At 45.7% G+C, this 26,193-nt stretch overlaps 1 protein-coding gene across 1 annotated transcript in view; it reads left to right on the forward strand.

Annotated features, from left to right (window-relative positions):
• The window catches only part of LOC148034396 (uncharacterized), a 130,799-nt gene that overhangs the window by 67,894 nt on the left and 36,712 nt on the right, over window positions 1-26,193 (forward strand). The window contains exons 4-8 of the mRNA XM_087679351.1: window positions 3,113-3,258; window positions 3,338-3,437; window positions 3,512-3,636; window positions 3,746-3,826; window positions 3,922-4,034. Coding sequence (XP_087535477.1) covers window positions 3,113-3,258; window positions 3,338-3,437; window positions 3,512-3,636; window positions 3,746-3,826; window positions 3,922-4,034 — 565 coding nt within the window. The remainder of the gene's footprint in view (window positions 1-3,112; window positions 3,259-3,337; window positions 3,438-3,511; window positions 3,637-3,745; window positions 3,827-3,921; window positions 4,035-26,193) is intronic.

Genomic DNA, 26,193 nt, shown 5'->3' on the forward strand with positions numbered 1-26,193 from the left:
ATGTGGAGGCTTGTGGTCCTGCCAGGTGGGACGAGTAAGGGGGGGGGGGACTACGGGGTGCTTTGCCGGGGGGCCGACTCTCGCCCTCTGCTCCCTACTGCTGTGGCTGTGTCTGAGGGGTTGATTGTGGCCCCCCTTGCCGTCACCCTCTTTGTCGTCTCTGGACCTGTGCAAAACCATCAGTGTCCACCTGCGGGCCTATTGGCAGAGTTGCCTTGGCTCCGAAGCGCATGCAATCTGCTGCCTGAGGTCTAAAGTCATGGCAACGCAGGCACTGCCTTGGCTGCCCAGTCACACAGCCTGCTGCTTGAAAGAGTGTCCGCTTGTCTCAATCTCCAGAAACTTTGGTATATTCTTTGTATCTTTCGCTACCACCTGTACCTTTGAGACTCTTGTGGCTATCACTGCATCTGCAAAGGAGGCGAGAAGAATTGTGCCGAAGAGCTCTCAAAAGTCCTCCACTAATTGGCGATACTCTACTGCCAGTCCGTGGAAGAGTAAGGTGACCGGATGTCTAAGAAACCTGTTATGGGCACAAATGCCTCCACTGTGAAGCCATTGTACCAGGGAACCATGTAAATGACCCCCTTCGTGGAAGCATAGGGTGAGCTATCCACTAGCTCACGTGCTGCGTCTGTAGAGGTTAGTCGAACCATGAAGATCCCTTGGCCCATGAGAACTGCCTCTGCGATTTGCGTTGTACCAAAGCGCAGCGTGGAGTGAAGCCAATCCCGAAGTTGGGCCCTAGATAGGGAGTGTCCTACGACGTGACCAAAGATCGTTGTTTTTGTCAACTCCAGCTCTGTGGCATGGATGGCTAAGAGCTGTTCCTTAGAGAGGCTGATGCGCAAAGTGTTTGATTGGGGGGCACTCACAGAATGCACCGGTGTTTGACCAGAGGTTTTCATTGCGTCCCTACTGCTGGAGAGGGAGGGAACAATTGGAGAGGAGGAGGGGGGGTGATGGCGAGGAGGGAGGAAATGCTTTTTTCCGACGGTGGGGGAGGTGCTGGACACCACTGAGGCCGGCTCACAACGGGCACAGCATGGGTGTTGGGCCTACCGGACGGGGCCGGGGCCGCAGGGTGGAGGAGGTGGGGGATTAGGGCGGAAAAGGCGGGGGGGGGGGGGGTAGGGCGGAGGAGGCAGGGGGAAAGCCAGAGGGAGAACAGGGCGGGGGGGGGGGGGGGGAGGGGAGGGCTGGTGGGGGGGAACAGCAGGCGGGGGTGGGTGAGGCAGAGGCAGTGCTGGGGGGGGGGGGGGGGCAGCGCTAGGGAGCAGCGCTCTTCAAGGGGGGAATAGGCGGGGGGGAGTAGGCAGGGCAGTAGGCAAACAGAAGGCGGGGGGGGAAGATGGAGGAAACAGTGCGCCGCGAGGCACTAGGCCGGGGGGGGGGGGATCTGGTACGATAGCAGGGCGGAGCGCAGCGCATGCGACGGCAGGGAGCTCACGTTTTTTCAAAGCTGATAATTAGGAACTCGTTAATGCTTATGATCACCTAAAATCAAGAACCAGATGGATTGATGATGCTGATATTGTGTTATCTTTTCCCAATGGCATGATGTACTCATGCACATTGGACTTGGCATGCATCACCGATCCATTCGGAGAAAGATCATCATCGGGTTACAGTTTTTTTTTTTTTTGCTTGGGCCCTGTGCCTTAAGTTGAATTTGATGAACTTGCAGATTGGAAACTTATGCAACAATAGTCTAGATTGTTGTCCTATTTCTTTGCGAGTTATGTAATTCATGAATGTATAATTGCATATTTTTCCTCCACCCTAGTTGACAAGCATGGCAATGTACTAGGGCATCTGGACAAATGCTCAAAGTGGTGGAAATCTAATCTTGTTAAAATTTGGAAAAACAATTTCCCTCACAGCAAAGGCTATTCTTCTAGAGATGTTTGGTTGGAGTGTTTCCTCTTGAACAAAAGTTAATAGGCAAATGCCTGCCGGCGGTTTAAGATGTTCCCATACACATAAGACAGTCCCACATTTATCATGGTATTATATGGAAGCTAGGATTCCTTTGGAGGGGCTTTCTTGACAATTGCAACTAGATTTCCAAGTCAAAGATTTGTGAACTTCTTCTAGTTGATTGGAAGACTCTCTCAAAGAACCTCCTAGTATTCCCTTTTCTTTCACATATTGGGCTTTCTGGATTGTTTGGGCTCAAAGAGACCATGCTTTTATGGGTGCTCAGTCATTTCAGCCTTACGGTTACTTTTGGTTTTTGACTTCTGCCCTAGCAATCCTTATATAATTGCTACCATGCTTGTAATTTAGACACTCATTGCTACTACAGATGTGTTTTACCATGCTTTGTCTTTTTGAAATAGACTTTTTGATGAAGTACATTCTACTTGTACATGTTTACTGAGATAACGAACAATTGTGTCACAAAAACAAACAAGCATGTATAAATGGATGTCCAGCCAAGGCAAAGGTAGCTTGGGACATCACCATTCAGTCTAGATCTAGAGGCAGTTTAGGGTTCATAGACCCTAATTGCCAGAGCAAAGCCCTATTGGTGAAGCTTATTGTTAGATGTATTTGTACAAGTGAGGAGCCTTGGAAGAAGTTATCATTATGGTGTTTGAAGTCCGTATCACCTCTTCTTGGAGACCATGGCAACCTACAAGACTCTAGAGATCAAGGCCAAGGATCTTGGGAGGGACTTTGGGGACTGAGGATCAGCATGTTCAGGCGAGAAGGCTTAGATTAGAGGCTCCACCTGATGATAAATGGAAAATAGTATGCATAATCAATGGAAAAATATTTCTCAGAAGTGTCAACTGTCTGCAGCGATGCCTTAGAGACTTCAGGTACATTCTTAAAATTTTTAATGCCACTACTATGGTGCTGATGTAAATTCCCCTCTAGCTTTTGACAGTTGCATTCAGTATTGAGAAATTTTGCTCCTGACCTAATGCCTCACTCTGCATACCTGACCTAAAACCTTCCATTGTCATTGCTTCTTCAAGCAAAAGATCCTAGTTTACACGTCTTTTATTTCAATTTTAAACTTTATGTTCAAGGTAGTCACAGATTTATGCAGATTGTTTCGCATTTGTCTATGTGGCTGTAATCCTGTTGAGCTGTTTTACAGGGAGTCTTTTCTACTTTAGGCAAATTTGCAAAAGTAATGGGGAACCATTTGAAGCCTGTTGCCAAAAATCTTATTTCTGCAAGTCTTCATGCACTTCACCATAACCGTTGCCGTGTGCGGGTGGCTGCTTTGCTAGCTATTCAAAGGTATTTAGCATCAAAAAGGCATTGGAGGTTTTCCATCTGCATATAATACTAATTGTTCTCATCCTTTGTTTGGTAATAGGTTAGTCCTATGCGGTGCACATGACAGCATCTATGACCTCACTGCATATTCTGATCCAAATATTATCCCTATAAAAGCTTTCTATCAGCCAAATGTGAAGGTACACATTTCAATGAACAAGATAAGGTCATTCTTTGCACTAAATAACACAAATCAGAATGAGGTTTTGTGCAGACACAGTACTTGGCCCTCCTTTCATCCGATAGGAGTGTTAGTGTGAGAGAAGCACTCCTTGAGACAGTTGCATGCTGGCTACTGGAGCTTCCAGAGAGGAAGGAACATGAAATCCAACTGATACCGTAAGTTCGTACTACACTTGCTTTTCTTTTGCTTTAAACACTGTGATCTGAAGTTGTGAATCTTGTTGAAAAAAGAAGCTTCACTATACCACCTTTGGTTACAATGCAGATATATTCTACATGGATTTAATGATGAAAATCAGCAGATTCAGGAACTGGCTTTTGAATTGATGGAAAGTATAGGTCTACAGTAAGAAACACTAAGACTTCACCTTATCTTTTGTAAACCTGCAATAATTGAGCTTTCTTTGCCCAAGAAGTCACTCAAGCCACCTTATCCCACAGATATGAGAAGGATTATGAAGATGAGATCAAGGATGTAAAAACTTACCTGCCTGAGGACATTGACAGTGTAGATTTAAGTGCAAAGGGCCTTCTATTTCCATCATGCATTAAAAGTATGCTCATCTCCTCACATCTTGCTTCAAAAGTGTATTTCCTCTATTTTGGCATCACCTACTATCAACCAGATCTACTGAAAATAGTATGATATGACTAGTGCACAAAAATGTATCAAGAGAACTGAAAGCAAAACTGTCATCACTTTATATATCTTCAACTTTCATACATATATACTAATGACAGCATGGAAGACTTTTATCGAGCTCTGGCCACACCCAGCTAAATTAATCTTTCATTGATCAAATAATACACCCCCTCTTGTTGTACTGGATGCTTACTCAGCCCTTCTACTGGACTTGTTATTTCTGGTCTATCATTGTATTCCTATACAGGCTTATTTTGTGCTTTTATCTTCAGAAGTTGTTCTTGAGAGTTCATCAATAGATTGTTCTTTTGTTAAGGCTTATTTTTGTTTCCTTTTGTTCAATCTGTCAATGTTCAATCTATCAAGATAGCTGGTGATCAGCTTCACAGACTCCACTAAGTGTAAGCATTTTGTGATGTTTAAACTTTTCTCAAGGAAGCTGATCACATGTCCTTCTAGCTTTACGTTGCCATACGTTGCCAAGGTGTTAACCCCAACACGAAGAAAGCAAAAGGAAATAAAAGAGACGCAGGGCAAAGGCGGAAAAAGGTAGCGTGATTGAAGAAAAAATAGGAGAAAATGCCAAAAGCGCAAGGGCAACCTTAAAAGGCCAAGGCAAATACAAAAGGGGAAAGACACATTTTAAAATAAAAAGGCACACCCTGAAATCTTGTAAAAGAGCGCCGGGCTCTCACCCGTGCAATTTGTAAATGTAGATGGGCGGGGGAAAGGAAGCTAGGAAGATAGAAGGACAATGGGAAAAAGGGCCTAGGCTATGGCCGGCCATGTAAAAAGGGGAAAAGGGGATGACCGCCCAAAAGGGATTTAGGGTTTTGTATATAAAGTTGAAAAGAGAATGAGAAGCGCATTCTCGTGTGTGGCCAAAAGTAGCTCTCTTCTTCTTCTTCTTCTTTTTGTTCTTGCTTGCTTGAGCTTGTGCTTGAGAGAGGGAGTGTGAGAGTGTAAGGGAGTGAGTATGTGAGGGTGAGGGACCGAGGAGGAGAAGCTCTCCATCTTCTCCTCTCTTCTTCCTTTTTCTTCTCTTCTCTTGTCTTGCTCGCGGCAATGGAGCTTGGAGGGTGGAGCTTGAAGATGGAGCTTGCTTGAAGCTTGCACTTGGATCGTGGAGCTACCGGGGTGCGCGGGAGAGGAGGTAACTCGAACGGCATGGAGGTAAACTCACTACACCCGTAGATATGGATGGCGCGTCGGCTATGTGAGAGGTAGCCATTAGTGCTCGGCTTGGAACGCTTGAAACAATAAGTGGTCCGTGGGTCTTGGCGGTTGAGCGAAAGCTCCCACATTTTGGTTCCGTTGCCGGAACAAACGGATTCAAGCCTTGAGCGCTTGCGCGCTTCGAATCGAGCATTGGAGTAGGGTTTCCCCCGAACCGGTGCTTGAGATAGGTAGGAAGCGAGGGGGTTGAAGATGGTATTCGATCTCCTTGGCAAGTAGGTTTGTTGTTTTTCTTGAGATTTATGTTGTGAGATGGAGTAGTGTAGGTATTTACTTTGTGATTTGGATGCATTAGAGTAGGAGAAAACAAAGAAAAAGAAAGAAAATAAGCATTAGGGTTACTGTTGCAAAACAGGGCAGAAACAGGGCAAGAATCGTGCAAAAATGGTAAAAAACTTACTTGTGATGCCTAAGGTCGGTAAGTGAGTTATTGGGGGTGCCAATATCATAGCCGGAAGAGGGTATAAGGGCCAGAAGTGGCAAGAAAGGCCACAGTGTGCATTGCAGGGTTTCAGGAGAGCAGGAGAGAAGAGGAAAGCTTGGCGAGGAAATCCGCTTCAATCTTGGCATCAGGGAGATCTTTGGCTAGCCCAGGTAATTCTACACCTTCCCCTACAGTAGTAGGACCAATCTGGAGTTACAAGGGGGAAGATCCCCAGCTCCTTGCACGGCGAATTTTGCGAGCTCCGGCGAAAAAACACGTGTGGCATTCGGTGCGTCCAAGTCACGTCGACTCTGGTCCGAGGCCCAGACTCGGCCCTCGGACCACCCGGTCCACTCGGCTAAATTCTAGTCGGCCTCGGACTGTCCGAGGAAAAACCCGTCCGAGACTCAAATTCGGCCCTCGGCCACGGCCCACATTCGGCCCTTGGCCCAAGTGCCTCGGCCCGGCCGAGTGACCTTGTCCAAATTCGTCCGAATCGTCTAAACTTAGCCCTCGGCCCATGCGCCTCGGCCCGTCCGAGTGACCCACTCGGACCCTGCAATTCGGACTTGTTAGGCCGAATTTAGATTTTCTCAAATTTTAACCTGAAGACAGTGAAATTAACCGAGAAACCATATAGAGCTGAAACCATATCATGGATCCATTACCGGGCTAAAACTTAGAGTAAGTGGTTCAAATTTGGCTATAAATGGTCCTCCAAATTGTGCATGGCTTTTACCGTAACGGCCTTGCGGGCCGGGGGGGGACTACCCCCCGGACCCCCGCAGAGGGGGCTCTGCCCCCCTCCGCACCTCCCCCGGGTAGGTTGGAGAGAAAACGTGCGCTGTGACAGGTCCTTCAAATTGGACCCTAGTGTAGCAATGGCTCTGCACGAGCATGGAGCCTCACTTGTAATAGAGCAACCAAAAGCCCATACCCGAACAGAGAGAAATAGAGACCCTAGAATATCAATGGGCCAATCTAGCCATCAAGGGCAAAAAGGCCACACCACGAGAACACAAAGACATTGTGTTCATACCATATCTAGTCAGAGCGAAATGCAACATCAGCAAGCTACAAGTGCCAAGATGACTAGACATGACACTCTTGACGAGAGATGTACCTTAAATAGCACTGCACTGACGATCCAAGACAACAGTGGAGAATCCACATCTGGTCGTGCAGTCGAGAACTCAAGGGCATCTGTCGGAAGGCTTAAATTTACGAGCCAAGACCCGAAAGATGAGGACATAGTACCACCTGCTTATCTTAGGGTCAAACTCACCGCGAAAAGAGAGCATACTATTGATGCTCTAATTGATGAAGGAGCAGATTTTAATATCTTGACCTATGAATCATGGACCCTACTAGGCCAACCAGAGCTCACACCGACTGATGCAACTCTTAATCCTTACGGGGAACACCCACAAGCACTTCTAGGGAGGTGCAGAATCCTTGTAACAATTGAAACAGAAAGCTTGCCACTCCTGTTCTATGTTTCTCCCAATAGCGAGAATGGTGGAAAGGAAATCCTCCTAGGAAGGCCCTTCAAAAAGGCTACCAAGTGTGAGGCGGACTACGTAGTTCAGAGGATATACTTGACATTACTAGGTGTGAGGATAGTCACGACCTTTAGCAAGGGTAACCTCAGCAAACCTTGAGGGAAAGGCAAGGAAGGTGCTGACGTAACAGTCAAGCCCATTAACAAGAACAAGGACTTGTTGGAAGAGTTAATACAAGCACAGGTCGAACAACGAGAGCCAGTGAGTGAGGCCATGGCTGAACCAAGAAGATCAAGAGACAATGCCAAGGACAGGCTTTGGACTTACAAACATCGTAGAAGACCCCAAAAGAAGCCCAAGCCTTATAGACGCAAGCATCGATGGAGAGCTAGCACAACGCCACGATGGATATCCAAGGCGTGGCTTCGGGCTCAAGGGTATTATGCAGGCAACCGATGGATTTGGGTGCCAAAACCCCTTGCTAAACCTCCGTGGTCGACTGAAGGCCAGATCGTATCAAGAGCAAGGAAGCGTAGGAGGAGATCTAAGCGAAAAACCAAGTCTCGAGTCAACAACAGTGGAGTGACCGAGCCCCTCATGGTCGAAATGAAGAAACCAAACGGGACCAATCGGAGGGTAGATCCTCGGCCTACCGTACTCGACAAGCTGATGCCAGATGTAATCGTTGAGGATACGCAGAAGCCGCTGGTGCCCAAGGAGCCTTTGATTCCCCAAGAGGATAGCAAGCATCATAGGCACAACATTGCTCAGGGCAAGGTTGAGCGCTCAACAAAGCAAATAGCACAATCATCTAACAGCCACGAGCAAATCTCCAAGCTAGTGTCAAAGCCACTTAGGAGTCCTAACTCTCCTGCACCCTCTTCCCCTATACGGACACAGGAAGCACAACACTCGTCAGGTGCGGCTATTCAATCCCAATCTCGACCTACATCAAAGCTTCCAAATGTCCAAGAGGCAGGACACGACACCATTCGTGGCTCTCGGCCCAAGGATATGCCTATGCAACCTAAGGTGGCTAGCTCAATTGATACTAGGCCTACACAAGGGAAAGCTCTAAGAGCAACGACCACTTCTAATTGCCCTAAGGACTTGACCCCGCAACCCACCAAGGGTAGCCAACCCACTAAACTAGCTGCTCCTACTTCCAATTAGGAATCACAGCAGTCACAGCCCTTAGCCGTGACAAGACCCCTTGCGGACGGTGTCCTTAGTAGTTTACCTATGGAAGAGGTGTCGCAACCAACCTCCTCGAAAACTCCAGCACTTTCCGAGTGCCTAAAGCCTAGGCTGGAGGAGTTAAACTCAAGGGAGTTGGCTGAAGAGCTAGACTCTCCGAAAAGGGAGGTAATTGTGCTCTCACAACCTAGCAAGGCTATTCAGGAGGCCACGGCCATGTCTCGTAAGGATATACTAGAGGAAGAGAATGCTGAGGCCCAACCAAGCACATCAACGGTTGATCTAGTTCAGGGTCCTGAGTCGTTGAGCAATGCACCTTCATTGACCAAGAAAAAGAGAAGAAAACAACGAAGGCAACAACAATCACAGGTGGTTGTGAACCTCAAGAGCATTGAGACTAAGAGCGATGGAGAACTAGGGAATAAAACATTGAGTCCATCCACCAATGAACCCGTTAATGCCTCTCCTAATGGCGGTGAACCCTCAGACGCGCCTGTGTGCTCTGAAAAACCAAAGCAACCGTTGCCATCAACAGTTGCTTGCAACACTCTATCCACTGACAATAGAACTCGCATTGACCAATCAAGAGTGGATACAACGTCATCACAACAGGGTGACAAATCTATACCAGTCACATCCAAGAAGAACCATGACAAAATAGCAGCAAAACCTCAGGAGAAACGTGAGAACCCCAAGAGCATAAGAAATCTTAGCGTTGACCAATCTTGCTCATCTAGACCTGAGCCCCCAGTCATGCTAAAGTCTAAGGAAACTCTTAGAACTTTGCATGAGATAGCAACCGAGCAAGCCCTCGTTGAATATAGAAGTGTCACAGAATGTTTAACTGAGTTGGATGCTAAGTTCAAAGTGGTCACACGTGTCTACGTCTTGGCAGACATGGGCACAATCCCCAAGGAGCAGCTTGGAGATTAATTGACCTTCCCTCTATCATGGGAAGAGCAAGAACATCTTAACGAGCACTACGACAGGCTCCTGCATGAACGCATGCGACTTATCTCTGACGAGAAGGCTGACGAACTGCGCTTAACCGTCACGTTCAATGAAATGCTCTGCCGACCGAATCTCGTAGACATAGAGCAACTAAAGCGACTGTCAGCAGGCCAGAGTCAATTTGAGCAGCGTTGGTGCGAAAGCCGCGTTGTAATGGCCGAACTAGGGGCTCAGATCATGACGGTCTCAGAAGAGCGATTGGCCAAATGGCGGTCTCAAAAGGACCCAACCTATCTAGCACCAACTTCCCTCCGAGTGCTAACTGACATTCGGGGTACGGACTTAGCTGGAACTAGACTAGAGGGCCCTTTGATTGATAAGGTTCTCACTGAGGAGGAGCTACATATTGCCAGTAGACTCGGTCAAGGTTCCATGCTACTCGACGTGGCAAAATATCTATCGGTATTAAGTAAGCTGCCGCGAATACTAGATGCGTGTGCCACGCTCCGGTACAACCCCGAGTTCTATACTTGGTTCTTATCCTCGTGAAGTGACATGGATTCATAAATATGTATATAAATAAATACTGCTTTTTGTGTCACCGTGTATAAACAATGTCAACACACACAAGCAATGATAGTTAAGCACAGGGAGAAGAGTTGGGTCCGATAAACTAAGCTCCTCAAGCCCTCCTCTCATCACGCATTTAAAAGCCGTGAGACCGTCCCCACCTCCAAGTGAAGGGCATGCAACCCACATCGCCGCCATAGGAAGCCTTGACCAACAACTCTGATGGTGTAGACAGGGTGTAGTCCCTTTCTATACACCTTCTTCCCTTTTTGGTCTATCCTGTCGAGGATGCGCCCTGTCCCACTCCACGACAACCAGTCCACGCGACTTAGCATAAGCTAATATCCGCTAATGACTGGAGGCAAAGCGAACATCAGCATGGGGACCATTCCTTTACAACAAACACTGCATGCCTCACCCCTCCCCTTGTCATATGCGCGTGATAAACCACACTAAAATCCCTTCCATGCAAACAGTTGTATCCTATATCCACGTCTAACCCTTGGATTGCATCTTGCAGGCTTCCTTTTTTGACGGAACACATGGAGAACCATGGACATCTAGCATACAAATACGCTCTTCACAGACGACGGGAGCATGTGGCACGCGCCCGTCCATTGGAGCGCTATGTGCCCACCCTCGAGGTATGCCAAGAAGCGAGGCCCTAAGCGACACCGTCCCGGACGAAGGCCGAAGAATCCTCGAGTTAAGAAAGTCGAGACTCAAAATGTGCAACAGGTGGCAACACTAGTGGCACAAACCCCCAACCTACGCTCGGGCACCAGATGCTCAAGGGCAGAAAAGGCGGCCAGGGATAGGGCAGAATTTAATGAATTGTTTAAAGACATTCTGGAAACGGTAGCGGCCCGGGACTACACCATTCATGTCCCGGCCGACATGTTCCCTGTCCAACCCCACGGGAGTCCCACACCAGCAGAGCCCCAATCACCCGGCCACCCAGACTCGCCCCGCCTCGTAGAAATAGAGTAGCCCCATGTTGTATAAAGGGCTTATCAAATGCTACCTGGCCATGACTTTTTGTCTTTAAGTGGTTAAGTGTTGACATGTTCCCGAATTGTACGAACTTTTTATATTTGCGTTTAATATATTTCACGTCTTTAGCAAAAGAAAAAGCTAATCAAGCGCAGGTGATCTAAGTCAACACCATAGAATTCAGATAAGTGATGTCTCCTTGCATTGCACTGGTTTATTATCGTTGCGGCATATATCATGCATGTACTCTCATGAAGCGGCAAGTGGATACAGGATGAGACAGGTCTTTGGGCGAAAGTGTTCAATGCCCGATCACCGCAAAACCATCGACCCCACAAAGAGCTGCGACAAAGCCACGTCGCCGACCGCCCACATCGCATAGCCCAAAGCATATTCATGGGCTATGCTCTCCTTTCTGGGTTAAGCTCTACAGTTGGCTCACGGCAGTCGTTACCTCAATGGTACCAACATCGCATGTGCCGCAAGGAGGTTTGCAATATCTCAAGTGTATCTCTTCATCCCAACAACAGTTCCTCTAGTATCAAGGCTGGTGACACAATCATCTCTGTAATATCAATTCTTCATAGCCTTGAATCCCAATATTTCGCAATCCAAATGAAAGGCTAATAGTCTCAATGTATGGCATTGATTGTATTCACTTTTTTCACAAAAAAAAAAAAAAAAAAAACGATCCCAGCACCGCATCTAGAAGTCCTCAAATTAGGTACGTCCAGTGACCTTGGTCGGCTGGCTCCGTCCCTAATCCCCTAGCCCTTTGTACATCCCCCACAATTGTTCAGGGCACATTAAGGGTAGGACATACCTAGGGCGCTCGTCTCGCCAATGGTTAGACCTGTCACCCTGGACCACTTGCACAATTCTTTTGCGCTCCATCTCAATGCCATTACAATCAACAGTGGTAAGCACGGCATGAAACAGTGGATAGTACACCATACTTTTCTAGCACTACGCGTAGCCACTAGCTACCAAACGCTAAGACATCATAGAGCTTAATTATGCTACATTGCCTTGACAAGACCATAATGATGTCTCGAACAATCTTCAACTGTACTCCCCGTCTTTATCAATAATTTTTCCATCAACTCAGCCCTTGCTTCACTGACCCATTGCTATACAAAGAACCAGTCCGACAGTCTTCTAGCTAAGTAATACCTAAATATACACGGGCACTCACATAATATCTTCACCGAAGTATATACACGGTTTGGGTCCTCAAGTGCAGGACAATATTCCAGGCTTGCTTAGAGTTCAACCTGTCTCCCAACCTAATCAAAATATGTCTTGTGCACGATAAGAAGACTAGCACTACCCCGTAGGGAGAGACCACATGAGAGGTTTTCAATTGCAGGTGTTGACGACTCCAACGAACGTGTCGTTCGCTCTTCATTAATACCCAACTCCGAATGCTTATCCCTTACCAACCGACAAGCCCGCAAATAATCGTCATGTGCAGCATCCCCAACAAACCAACACTTGTGCTGGCCATCAATGCAATCTCCAACACAGCATAGCCCTACCACCAACTCCAACAACCTTCCACTAGCCACCTTGGCCACCAACACACCCCCAGGACCTTCTGTCACACTGCCATCAACACTCCACGGAAACCACAGGAGTCCTTGTCACACACGTCTTCAGTGCATGCTAAACGCTTGCTACCTACGACGGTGAGTGCCATGGGACTGGCACTCGTCTAGGAGGGGGATAATGTTAACCCCAACATGAAGAAAGCAAAAGGAAATAAAATACTAACACGAAGAAAGCAAAAGGAAATAAAAGAGACGCAGGGCAAAGGCGGAAAAAGGTAGCCCGACTGAAGAAAGAATAGGAGAAAAGGCCAAAAGCGCAAGGGCAACCTTAAAAGGCCAAGGCAAATACAAAAGGGGAAAGACGCATTTTAAAACAAAAAGGCGCACCTTGAAATCTTGTAAAAGAGCGCCGGGCTCTCACCCGTGCAATTTGTAAATGTAGATGAGCGGGGGAAAGGAAGCTAGGAAGATAGAAGGACAATGGGAAAAAGGGCCTAGGCTATGGCCGGCCATGTAAAAAGGGGAAAAGGGGATGACCGCCCAAAAGGGATTTAGGGTTTTGTATATAAAGTTGAAAAGAGAATGAGAAGCGCATTCTCGTGTGTGGCCAAAAGTAGCTCTCTTCTTCTTCTTCTTCTTCTTGTTCTTGCTTGCTTGAGCTTGTGCTTGAGAGAGGGAGTGTGAGAGTGTGAGGGAGTGAGTGTGTGAGGGTGAGGGACCGAGGAGGAGAAGCTCTCCATCTTCTCCTCTCTTCTTCCCTTCTCTTCTCTTCTCTTGTCTTGCTCGCGGCAATGGAGCTTGGAGGGTGGAGCTTGAAGATGGAGCTTGCTTGAAGCTTGCACTTGGATCGTGGAGCTACCGGGGTGCGCGGGAGAGGAGGTAACTCGAACGGCATGGAGGTAAGCTCACTACACTCGTAGATATGGATGGCGCGTCGGCTATGTGAGAGGTAGCCATTAGTGCTCGGCTTGGAACGCTTGAAACAATAAGCGGTCCGTGGGTCTTGGCAGTTGAGCGAAAGCTCCCACATAAGGAAAGCTGGATCTGATTTGTAGATGGTAGTGCAGGAGAGAGAAATACTAAAAACTCAAGTGAGGAGAAAGAAAGACTAAAACGCAGGTGAGGAGAGAGAAAATCTGCAGCGACAGCTGAGAGGAGAGAGAAAACAGTGAGTGCAGGCTGCAGGAGAGAGAAAACACCAAACGCAAGCTGTAGGAGAGAGAAAAACTATAAACGCAGGTGAGGAGAGAGAGAGACTAAAAACGCAGGTGAGGAGAGAAAATCTGCAGCGATAGCTGAGAGGAGAGAGAAAACAGTAAACGCCGGGGTGCAGGAGACAAAAAATAGCAAACACAAGCTGTAGGGGAGAGAAAAACAGAAAATACAGGCTATAAAAGAGAGAAAACAACAACAATAGGCTGAGGAGATGATGGTGATAGCTGGAGGAGAGAAAATCTGCAGGGTGGCAGCGGGGGTCTGCAAACACAGCAGTATGCTGACGTGGCAGGCTGTACAACAGTAGAATGATGGACAACAGCAATTGTCTGGCTAGAAACAGTAGCAAATTGATAACGGAGGGCTGGAAACAAGTGCCAGATGAGTGAAGAGATTGCAATGGACAGCTTGGACCGCAATGTCCTCCACAAATAGGGTGTGGGTTGCAAGCTCAAAACACTTGAAACCTCCAAAAACGAGATTAGGGCTGAATGGAGGACAACCTACCTATTTATAGAAAGTTTGGGCCCTCCCAAGTGGGTTTGTGCTTATGGGATATAGACACTCTCTAGGAATATATTTCTTTTTAAATAAACAAGGTTTGTTTCTTAATTAAGTACGTTTTGAGGCTGTTTAAGTGAAACTAATGCATTTTTAGCTCAAGACCTCCTCTCAGGCCCAACAATGGTGCCACGAGAAGTAGGCCAGCCAAACCTTTTTTATTTCTTTATCTTTTATCCCAAGGCATCCCACCCCAAAGTAGCCAGAGTATCAGACAAAGGATGCATGTTGGCTGTCCAATGGTCTACTAAGACTATAGAGGCGATGATTATCTTACCAAGAGAGCCCAAGTGATCACCCTAGAGAGGCCAGGGCATTAGACAAAGGGTGCATGGCGGCTGCCTAGTGGCCTACCAAGCCTCGCAAAGGCTGATGGGACTTTAGATAAGTACAAGGCTCGCCTTGTTGTACAAGGGTTTTGATGGAAGCACGGTATTGATTATGAAGAGACCTTCGTGCATACTTTACGTTTAATATCTTTTTGGTTATTACTCGCGCTAGCCGCTCACCATGGTTGGCCGATACATCAAATGGATATCAAGAGTGCCTTCATGAATGGTTATCTAGAGGAGGAAGTCTATGTGGAGTAGTCACCAGGATTTCCATTTGTGAACCCGAGAGATAAGGTATTCCGCTTGCAAAAGGCTCTTTATGGGATGAAGCAAGCACCGTGGTCTTGATTCCATAGGATGAATGCGTTCTTACAAACTTAGGGATACCATTCTACCCCTTGCGACACGAACTTATATGTTCGATCTACTACGGAGGGGATCAGCTACATCTTGTTGTACATTGTTAGGATAACTCAAAGACAATGAAATACAAAGAATGAATGAAGTGATATGACTATTGAATATACAATGCTCATGTAGCAAATACACTATGCAGTGAATGAATACTATACCTCAAACTCTTGTATCTCAAGGATTAGGACACGGGTAATGAGCTGAAAGGTATCGTACTCTAAACGAATCAAGAATTGCAGCAAGGCAGTCTCCAGATGTTGAACACCAGCAAACGCAACCAAGGAAGGCTGGATCTGATATAGACAGCTGTGTAGGAGAGAGAAAGGCTAAAAACACAGGTGAGGAGAGAGAAAGACTAGAAACGCATGTGAGGAGAGAGAAATTGCAGGACAACTGAGAGGAGAGAGAAAACGATGCGTGTAGGTTGCAGGAGAGAAAAAACAATAAATGCAGGTTGTAGGAGAGAGAAAAACTAAAAACACAAGTGAGGAGAGATAAAGACTAATAACGCAGGTGAGGAGAGAGAAAATCCGCAGCATTAGCTGAGAGGAGAGAGAAAACAATAAATGTAGGGTGTGCAAGAGAAAGAAAATAGCAAACACAGGTTGCAAGAGAGAGAAAACAAGAGTGAGTCTGAGGAAATGATGGTGACAGCTGGAAGAGAGAGAATTCGTAGGATGGCAGCCAGGGTCTATAAATACAGCAGTATGCTGTCGTGGCAGGTTGTACTGTTGGGTATTTGACTCACGCCTTACTTATGCCTACGCTCATATGGGAGTGTCGGTGATCAGTAGGACACTGGGGCACTTTTTACTCTTGGTAGGAGAGGTTTTTTCCCCCAGACTTATGGTCTTATTGTCGTATGTACTTATGTGCTTATGTTACACACATTTGGGCACTTAGTGTGTGTCGGGTGTGAACACCCCTACAACCCTAAGGTTTAAGGGTTGTACTTTGTACTTTCAGGTTATACTCATTCAGTCTATTCTCTTGGGTGTCGTGCTTCAACTCTATCTCTCACTCTCACACTGTCTACTGAATCCCAGCTGTACCTCGATCCTCTGTTCTCACATTTGGTATCAGAGCTCAGCTCTGAACTCAGCTTCAGCCTGCAGTCTGCTGTCTGCAGTCCACGCCAGTTCCGCTCCAGCACGTCTGCCTCCAGCACGTTCGCCAGTCGCCACCAGTCTGAAGGGCGACGCCAGCTCCAGCCCACGTCAGGAGTCATTCTGCTTGTCGTCAGTCTCGCCAGCAGTCAGTTTTGTCAGCACTGAGGCACGCTGTTCACCAGCGCGCTGTTCCTCTGTGCGCAGCCTTCGTTCGACTGTCCGCCTGCAGTCCACCCGCCAGACGACTCGACTGTCCTGCGTCGCCTGTCGTCCATGTCAGCAGCACTATGTCAGACGACGCCCGCCAGATGACCTACCACGCGCAGCCTGCAAGTCAGACGTCAGCCCGTCCTGCCCGCCGTTTTGAAACCTCCACGTCAGCAGCTCGCGACTGTTCTCCCGCAGTCTGACGTGTCCACGTCAGCAACCTGCGTCTGCTCGCCAGCCTGCTCTGCATCAGGTACAATTTTAAACAATTTTTTTTTAAATTTCAGCCCAGAACACAGTTCTGGAAGAGGAGGTTCACACGCGGCAAGCACAGAACAAGTGGGGGATAAATTTCATGCAAATTTCTGGACTTGATCATCAGAAATTTTGGGGCTTTTGTTTATTTTGTGGGCAGTTGCATTTGAACTGTTGGTACAGTCACAGAAAGACTATTTTGACAGAATTTTTGGCAAAAAATTTTGGGGATTTTGAGATAACAGTGTTGCAGTGCACTGTTTGCACCTTGGGAAGCGTGCATTAAAAGACAGTTTTTTGACAGAGTACGCCCTTGCACATTAATTGCAGAAGCGTGTTTGCTGCAAATTCTGGAAATTTGCAGATTTCCAGTCCATACTGCTTTGACATTGCTCATTTTGTCTTTGGAAATTTGTCATCATGGCAAATCAGGGAGGTGATGTCTTTACGTATGTATCCAAGGAAGACAGATTGGACGGAAACAACTATTCGCTTTGGTCATTCATGATGAAGAATGTATTAGTGGCCAAGAATTTATGGGATTATGTCAGTGGAGAGGAAACTCGACCTGGAGTTGTAGCTCCCGTTACTCCTCCTCCCCATGGCGCATGTGGACAACGGGGACCTCAGCCCGCTCCACCTCAGCCACTTCCTCCAAGAACTGCAGCTCAAAAAGCTTGGGATACACGTGATGCACAGGCCTTGTCGCTGATTGCTCTGGCAGTTCAGCGGTCCATCATACCTCATATCCGTTCGGCATCTTCTTCACGAGATGCATGGTTGACTTTGGAGCATATGTTTGCAGGAAAGAATGAGACTCGGATCTCTTTCTTGAAGAAAGAGTTGGAAACTCTGAAGATGCATGAAGGTGATTCTATGAAGGATCACTTAAATAAGATTCAGGACTTGAGGGAGCAGCTCATGAATGTAGATGAGTATTTTTCGGATGCACAGTTGATATCCACCACCTTGAATTCCTTACCTCCTTCGTACTTGTCTTTTCATACTGCATTGAACCTCACCATGAGGATTGCTGAGCACCCACTCACTTTTATTCAGCTGGTTAGCTTGCTTCTAGAGGAGGAGCAAACACGGAAAAATAGTGGTTTGGATGCTATAGTCTTTGAGCAGGCTTTTGTGGCAAGATGGAAAGGCAAGAACAGCAAGGTGAAAAATGCTCCACAGAGTTCTGGCACTTCGGGCACATTGCAGAATCAGTCACAAGGGGGGACGCAAGCAAAGAAAGGAAAATGTCATTATTGTAAGAAGCCCGGCCACTATATCACTGAGTGCAGAAAGCGCATTGCCAAAGAGAAGAAGAAGGAGTCAAGAATGTCTGTTTCTACTACTCCTTCCACTGCTAGTGAGTCCGCGTCCTTTGTTGTGGACAGGGACTATTGTTTTTACACTTGCAGTTATGACATCTCTTGGGCCGATAGAGCACTTAGCTCTACAGAGGATGCTGACACTTGGTTCTTTGACAGTGGTGCTTCTAGACATATTACATCTCGCAGAGATTTGTTTGCTTCAGTTAGTGCACCTCCCATTGGGAAATCGGTACAGTGTGCCAATAATGCATCATACCCTATTCGTGGTATTGGGGAGATTCACCTCACAGCCATTGATGGCTCTATTCTCCGCCTGCAGGATGCTTTGTTTGTGCCTGGAATAAAGAAGAATTTGCTTTCTATTTCTTCTTTGGCACGTTGTGGTATGCAGGTTACCTTTGATGATGACCGTTGCATGGTTCGAGAAAAAGAATGCATGACTTTGGTCTTGACAGGATCTTTGTGTCATGGTTTATATGAGTTGGATGCTCTTTCAGTAGATCAGTTAGCATACTTGACATCCACTCTTACTTCTGCTATGATACAGGCGGAGTTATGGCATGCTCGTTTAGGACATGTAAACTTTGGCAGCTTGATGCTTTTGCAGCGTACTAAGATGGTGGATGGCTTACCTCTCTTGGAGACACCTCCTGAGCACTTATGCGAGGGATGCATTTTGGGAAAAATGCATCGGTTCTCATTTCCTTGTGATGTTGCTTTCAGAGCAACAACCAGATTGCAGTTGGTGCATTCAGATGTTTGTGGGCCTATGCAGACCATGTCATTGGGTGGTTGTTATTATTTTGTGACATTCATTGATGACTTCACACGTTTTTGTTGGGTCTACTGTTTGAAAAAGAAGTCAGAAGTGTATGATGCATTTTTGGCTTTCAGTGCACTTGTTGAAAACCAATCTGGATGCAAAATTAAGACTCTCCGTTCAGACCGAGGGGGGGAATACATGTCCTCTATGCTGAATTCTTTTTTGCAGCAGAAGGGCATAGTCCATCAGTATACTACAGCTTATACTCCACAGCAGAATGGGGTAGCAGAGAGGAAAAATCGGTCACTCATGGAGATGGCCAGATGTATGCTGAAGGCAAAGAGCTTGCCTCATAGTTTTTGGATGGAAGCAGTCATGTGTGCTTGCCATATTTTGAACAGATGCCCTACCAAAGCCTTGAAGACCATCACACCATTTGAGGCTTGGAACAGCCGTAAACCTTTTGTTGGTCACTTTCGTACCTTTGGGTGTCTTGCCTATGCCCATATTCCATAGGTACTTAGAAGAAAATTGGACAACAAGGCTGTTAAGTGCATTTTTATGGGATATAGCAATGAGAGCAAAGGCTACAGACTCTATGATCCCGTTACGAAGAAGGTTTTTGTCAGCAGGGATGTTGTTTTTGATGAAAAATCAGAATTATCCTTGGCTGGTTTGGACATTATCAGGCTGCCCGTGATGTTTTTGAAGGGCTGTTGCCCATTACTTTTGGTGATTCAGCTGGAAGTTCACAAAATGAACCTAATGTTCAGCCAGCTGCTCCTATGGAAAGTGCAGAAATTTAGCCATTGGCTGATCGGAATATTCAGCATCATGCTGAAACTGAAATTCAGCAAGAGCTTGCACACAGGCAGGATGCTAGACAGCTACCTAGATGGTATTTGCAGACTATGCAAGATAGTCCTTTGGATGCACCCATGGCTGGGCGTACTAGAAGGCAAACTCGTTTGCATGATTCAGCACATACCATGGAGTTTATTATGGCAGCAAGTACTTTTGATAATGAAGAGCCTGAATGTTATGAGGATGCACACCACAGTGTGCATTGGATGGCAGCTATGCAAGCTGAATTAGATTCTATTACTAAGAATCAAACTTGGGATTTGGTGTCCTTGCCATTTGGGAATAAAGCCATTGGAACGAAATGGGTCTACAAATTGAAAAGAAAAGTAGATGGATCCATTGATAAATACAAGGCACGGTTGGTAGCTAAAGGCTACGCACAGAAAAAGAGCATTGATTATGAGGAGACATTTGCTACTACTTCCCGTATGACGATCATCAGGTCTATGATTGCTTTGGCTGCACATTATGGTTGGACAGTACATCAGCTAGATATCAAGACTGCATTTTTACATGGGGAACTTCAGGAGGAAGTTTATGTACAGCAGCCCATTGGTTTTGCAGTTGAAGGCTTGAACATTTGGTATGCAAGCTTAAAAAGGCACTATATGGTTTGAAACAAGCTCCTAGAGCTTGGTATGAAAAAATAGATGCTTTCTTGCTTGGTCAGGGGTTTCTAAACAGCTCATCTGAGTCTACCCTTTACGTATGTAAAGAAGGGGGATCTATGCTGATTTTATGTCTTTATGTTGATGACCTTTTGCTCACTGGAACACATGCTGATCAGATTTCAGCATTCAAACAAAATTTGCAGCAAACTTTTGACATGTTTGACTTGGGAGTTTTGCATTACTACTTGGGCATCCAGTTCATACATAATGCTCGAGGTATTGGGTTATCACAGTCAAGGTATATTGGGCAGCTTCTTGAGAAGTTTGGCTTATAGGATTGCAAGCCAGTTTGTACTCCCATGGAACCTGGACTGAAACTGTCATTACATGATGACAGTGATTTGTTTGATATACATACATATGCTCCTGCAGTTGGATGTCTTATCTATCTATGCAATACTAGGTCGGACATACAGTTTGCAGTTTCAGCTTTGAGCAGGTATATGCATCAGCCACGTATGTCACATTGGCAAGCTGTCAAGCGTGTTTTTCGCTACTTGCAGGGTACTCGTTCTCTTGGGTTGCTTTATGCCAAAGGGGGACCACTGCAGTTACATGCTTACAGTGATTCTGATTGGGCTGGTGATTATGATACACGTCACTCCACTAGTGGCAATTGTTTCTTTCTTGGCTCTTCTTGCATTTCTTGGCTTAGCAAGAAACAATCCACTGTTGCCACATTGTCATGTGAAGCTGAATACAAGGCAGCTTTCACTACCACAGTTGAATGCGTATGGCTTAGATGCTTGCTAGCTGATTTGGATGTATCTGTTACTGAGCCTACTCCATTGTTCACTGACAGTCAGAGTGCCATTGCAGTGGCACGGAACCCAGTGTTTCATACTCGCACGAAACACATTGAGATTCACTATCACTTTGTCAGAGAGAGGCTACATGCAGGTGATATTAGCCTTGTCTATTGTCCTACCACCAGTAATGTGGCAGACATCTTCACCAAAGCTCTTCCTCGTGACAAATTTGAAGCATTTCGAGATGCTTTAAATTTGATATTCTTTGGTGGCGGATGATCCTTGTACTCTTGATCACTCTTCACTCCAGGGGGGTTTGTTGGGTATTTGACTCACGCCTTACTTACGCCTACGCTCATATGGGAGTGTCGGTGATCAGTAGGACACTGGGGCACTTTTTACTCTCGGTAGGAGAGGTTTTTTCCCCCAGACTTATGGTATTATTGTCGTATGTACTTATGTGCTTATGTTACACACATTTGGGCACTTAGTGTGTGTCGGGTGTGAACAAGGGTTGTAGTGTCGGGTGTGAACATCCCTACAATCCTAAGGTTTAAGGGTTGTAGTTTGTACTTTCAGGTTATACTCATTCAGTCTATTCTCTTGGGTGTCGTGCTTCAACTCTGTCTCTCACTCTCACAGTGTCTACTGAATCCCAGCTGTACCTCGATCCTCTGTTTTCACATGTACGACAGTTGGATGATGGACAGTAGCAGTCGCCTCGCTAGAAACAACTGCAAATTCATGAGGGAGGGTTGGAAACATGCGCTAGATGAGTGAAGACTGCAATGGACAGCTTGGATTGGGATGTCCTCCACAAACAGGGTGTGGGCAGGAGCTGAAAGTACCTAAAACCTGCCAAAACGAGATTAGGACTAAATGGAAGGCAACATATCTATTTATAGAAAGTTTGGGCTCTCCCAAGTGGGTTTGTGCTCATGGGATACGTAGACTCTCTAGGAACGCATTTCTTTTTAAATAAACAAAGTTTCTTTCTTAATTAAGCATGTTTTGGGGCTGTTTAAGTGAAGCTAATGCATTTTTAGCTCAACAGGTGCATTAGAGATATGACTATTGAAACCTGCAAAAATGAGGTTGAGGGAGATTGGTGGGTTGCATGCATATTTATAAAAAGTTTGGGACACCTAAATTAGGGTTTTGCATGTGGGACATAGTAACTCTCTAGGATCGCATTTCTTTTTAAAATAAGGTTTTCTTTATTAATTAAGCGTGTTTGGGGCTATTTAAGTCAGACTAATGCATTTTTAGCTCAACACGCCCTCTTCAAAACGGAGCCATGAGAAATAAGCCCTTGATATATATTTTCTTGTACTCCAAGGCGTCCCACCCTAAAGCAACTAGGGTATCGGGCAAAGGGTGCACATCGGTTGCCCAATGACCTACCAAGACTACAGAGACGATGGTTTTCACGTCATGAAACCAACCTTCCTTCTCGGAATAGGATGGTTTAACTTGATTAAGCACTTAATTACAGCAATAAATAAATGCACATAAAATGAAATACACACTTTACCATAACATTCTTGGACAGTAGACACCCTGTTGGCCCCAAAATTGGCGCCCCTTGCGGTATTTCTTTAGCTTTCATTCAATTGGAAGGAGTACAACTCGAGATTCTTCAATCTCCTCCTGCTAACCAATTGCTCTTGCTGTCATAAATGACCAGCAAGCCTTTTGGGTCATTTGCCCCTTGATTCACCCAGGACTTCTTCTCCAATTTGACCCTTGGCTGGCCAAATGCTGCTCCAAATCAATTCGGGATGGGCTGGCTCCTGAAATCCCTTGATAATCCTCAATTATCAGCTGCTGATTTCAGTCCCTTGAGCCTTCAATCTTTGGCACGAATCCCAAGGTGGCTGCTAAACCCTAATTTCTACTGTAAATTAGGGTTTTCTGCAGCCCACCAAAAATGGCTGAGATCTCCTCCGAATGGCTGAGAATTGCAGAGAATGGCTGAGCATAGGCTGAAGGAGATGAGAGAATGCTGTAAAAAGAAAAAAATTTTGAGATTTGTCGTAAAGAATTGATCAAAATTAGTTACTGCCTTGCTGTACCTGCCCCAAACGGATGCACCGACAATAATAGGAGCATCAGAGACTGTGATCTTCAGGAGAAAGTGCATCAGCAGCAATTGTCAACTTCCCAAGGTCAAGAATATGCAATCTCCATCACCAAAATGGTCTTCAATGGCTAGGAAATGGCCCCAAAAGCTGATAGCAACAATCCGACACCTCTTTCCAACAGCTCCAAAATGAAAAAACGAGATTTCCCTCTCCCTTCAGCCCTATTTAGCCTTTCCCCCACTTTCATGGGAAAGTTTTGCCAAGTGGCAACTTTCTTAATTAATTCAACCCTTAATCCATGCCCAGAAAATTGACCTTGCCCATTTAAAAATTAATTGGTTGGGCCATTCGCAACCCAAAGTGGTCCCATGCATTAATTGAACCTTGGACAAGCATTAATCCATTAATTAATGCCTAGTCCCTAGTGTCACCATTGACACTTGATGGCCAATTAATGGTCCTAGGGGCAAACTGACACCAAAATTCACCTAGAATCTAACAAGTGTAACTTGTTACAACTTTTGCCTTTGACACCCATCTTTTTCACAAGGTCCTTCGGCCTTCAACTGTGAAAAAGTAGGTTGCACCTCACATGTGCATATTTTAATTGCACATTTGATCAATCCTTTAATCAAATGTCAATTAAATATAAGCAAAGCATCAAATTTTCACTTCCTCGTGATAGACCACCCCCTTGAAATCCTTGCAATCGTCCTCGATTGCAGTGTAATGTGTCAAAGCAAACAATACTGCATTGGAATTTCCACAAGGCATCATAGTCAACACAACGTTGGCCACCGCTCGCTAACTATCTCATATGCCCACCATTTGCTGAAAATTTCCAGCTAGCATAAATATAGCATAAAGCTCAACAATAGTCCAGAACTATTGCCAAAAACTCATTGGATGCATCCCAAACCCTTGTTTCTCAATAGTGCTGACTACACAACCATAGTAAAGCATAAACCGAGCCAAAATCATGGCTGAATTGTCAATGGCATTCAATACACATGCTGCTATCCATAGAACCAGCTGAATACCACTGAAACTAATGATCATACACTGAAAATCAGCACCCGGTAATCAGTCTCTCATGATCATAATCTGTTGCAAATGTACAGTTTCAGAGCTGCAGTGAAAACCATACCCATCTGCATACATACCACAGTGATTAGTACATTGAATATTGACCTCATGGTAGATATACTGTCAGCACAGTACCTTGGATGCATGCTGAATACATCCGAGATCCACTATACACGAGAGCAGTCCATTCCTGGAGGAGTGGTGCTACCTCCCCCTTGAGTATTAGGTGGTACTCTGGACCCTTGCCCTGTTGAACCTGAAAGAGCCCGATCCAAAGTCAGCTCTAACTGAAAGGCATCAAGGTAAAGTTGCAACAACTGAGGATGGTCTGCCAAGTCATCCTCTTCCATCCATTTAGTATCCATTGGTGAACAATTGCGAAACTTCACCCAATAGCATATGGAAGCTTTACTTTGACCTTTTCTCTTTATGTGCCAAAATCTGCTCAGATACCAATATCTTATTTAGCTCCTCTATATTGGACTAAATTTCAGTAGATACATCCCTAGGCACATCACCATAAAAAGGCCTCAACAAGCTCACATGAAAGGCATAGTGTATCCGCTAGTGTAGAGGCGATTTCCATGATAGCTAGCATTAAACGGAGCATTTGCATGACCAGCACTTATTCCTTGAGCCACAAAAGCATGACGGGGTACCGATACTTGCCCATATACGTGATTTTGCACACCATGCATCATACTGATGCCGCCATATATCGGATTATGCATTCCATGAGCCATACCCGAGTACATTGGATTATGCAAGCCAAGCATTGGTTGCTGAAAGTTATGGGGAGGTGTGCCATACATTCCCACATTCGGTCGCTCACCCACCATAGCATGAAAAATTGTGCTACCACCAAAGTAAGCTGGCCACCCCAAATTCTCATGCAAACCTTGCTGTCCAAAAACCATAGGATTAGCATTTACATCATGAACTTGCATTTGCATTTCTTGCCCAACTGGCACCAACCGCTTTTCACCATGAGCATCTTTAGGAGCATCTTGAGAAGGCTTTGGCTTGTTCTTCGGTGCATCTTGCTGTCCCGAAGTTCTAGAAGAGGATTTTCTCTTCTTGCCCTTGTTGTCCTTTGTAGGAGTGTTAAAAAACCGAGTAAACTGAGGATCTTTTGCCAATTCAACAAAGATATTGGCTGCTGCCCTCGTTCGATTTTTGAATGCATCATCAATTTCCATTTTCCCTTGTTGATCATCATCATCTTTCTGCATTGAGGGTCCAACATCTTGGCCGTCAACCACATTTTCAGCATGCTGTCCATGATTCGTGCCTTGCCCAAGATCAGGCATTGCATTTCCTTCTTCTCCATGTGAATGTGCATCATGAGAGGCATCATTACTGCTTGATTGCATCCCACTGTATGAAGACATCTTGCTGTAATTTCTCAGCTGAGCACAAAGATTAGCACTAGCACAAAGCTTTGGCTTGCAATCAAGTGCCTTTGGCCCACCAAATCAAGAGATTTGATGTATCCCGGCAATGGAACCTTGAAACTAGCCTTCCTTCTTGGAATGGGTGGTGATAACCTGATTTAAGAGTTCATTACAGCAATAAATAAATGGACATAAAACGAAATACACACTTTACCATAACATTCTTAGACAGTAGACTCCCTGTTGGCCCCAAAACTGGCGCCCCTTGCGGTTTTTCTTTAGCTTTCATTCAATTGGAAGGAGTACAACTTGAGATTCTTCAATCTCCTCCTGCTAACCAATTGCTCTTGTTGTCATAAATGACCAGCAAGCCTTTTGGTGTCAGTTTGTCCCTAGGACCATTAATTGGCCATTAAGTGTCAGTTGGTGACACTAGGGACTAGGCTTAATTAATGGATTAATGCTTGTTCAAGGATCAATTAATGCATGGGACCACTTTGGGTTGCAAATGGCCTAGCCAATTAATTTTTGGATGGGCAAGGTCAATTTTCTGGGCATGGATTAAGGGCTGAATTAATTTTCAGAATTAATTAATTCTGAAAATTAATTAAATGA

Source organism: Lygodium microphyllum, chromosome 6, assembly GCF_053477565.2.
Source record: "Lygodium microphyllum isolate KBCC chromosome 6, Lygodium_microphyllum_v1.1.10, whole genome shotgun sequence".
NCBI lineage: Eukaryota > Viridiplantae > Streptophyta > Polypodiopsida > Schizaeales > Lygodiaceae > Lygodium > Lygodium microphyllum.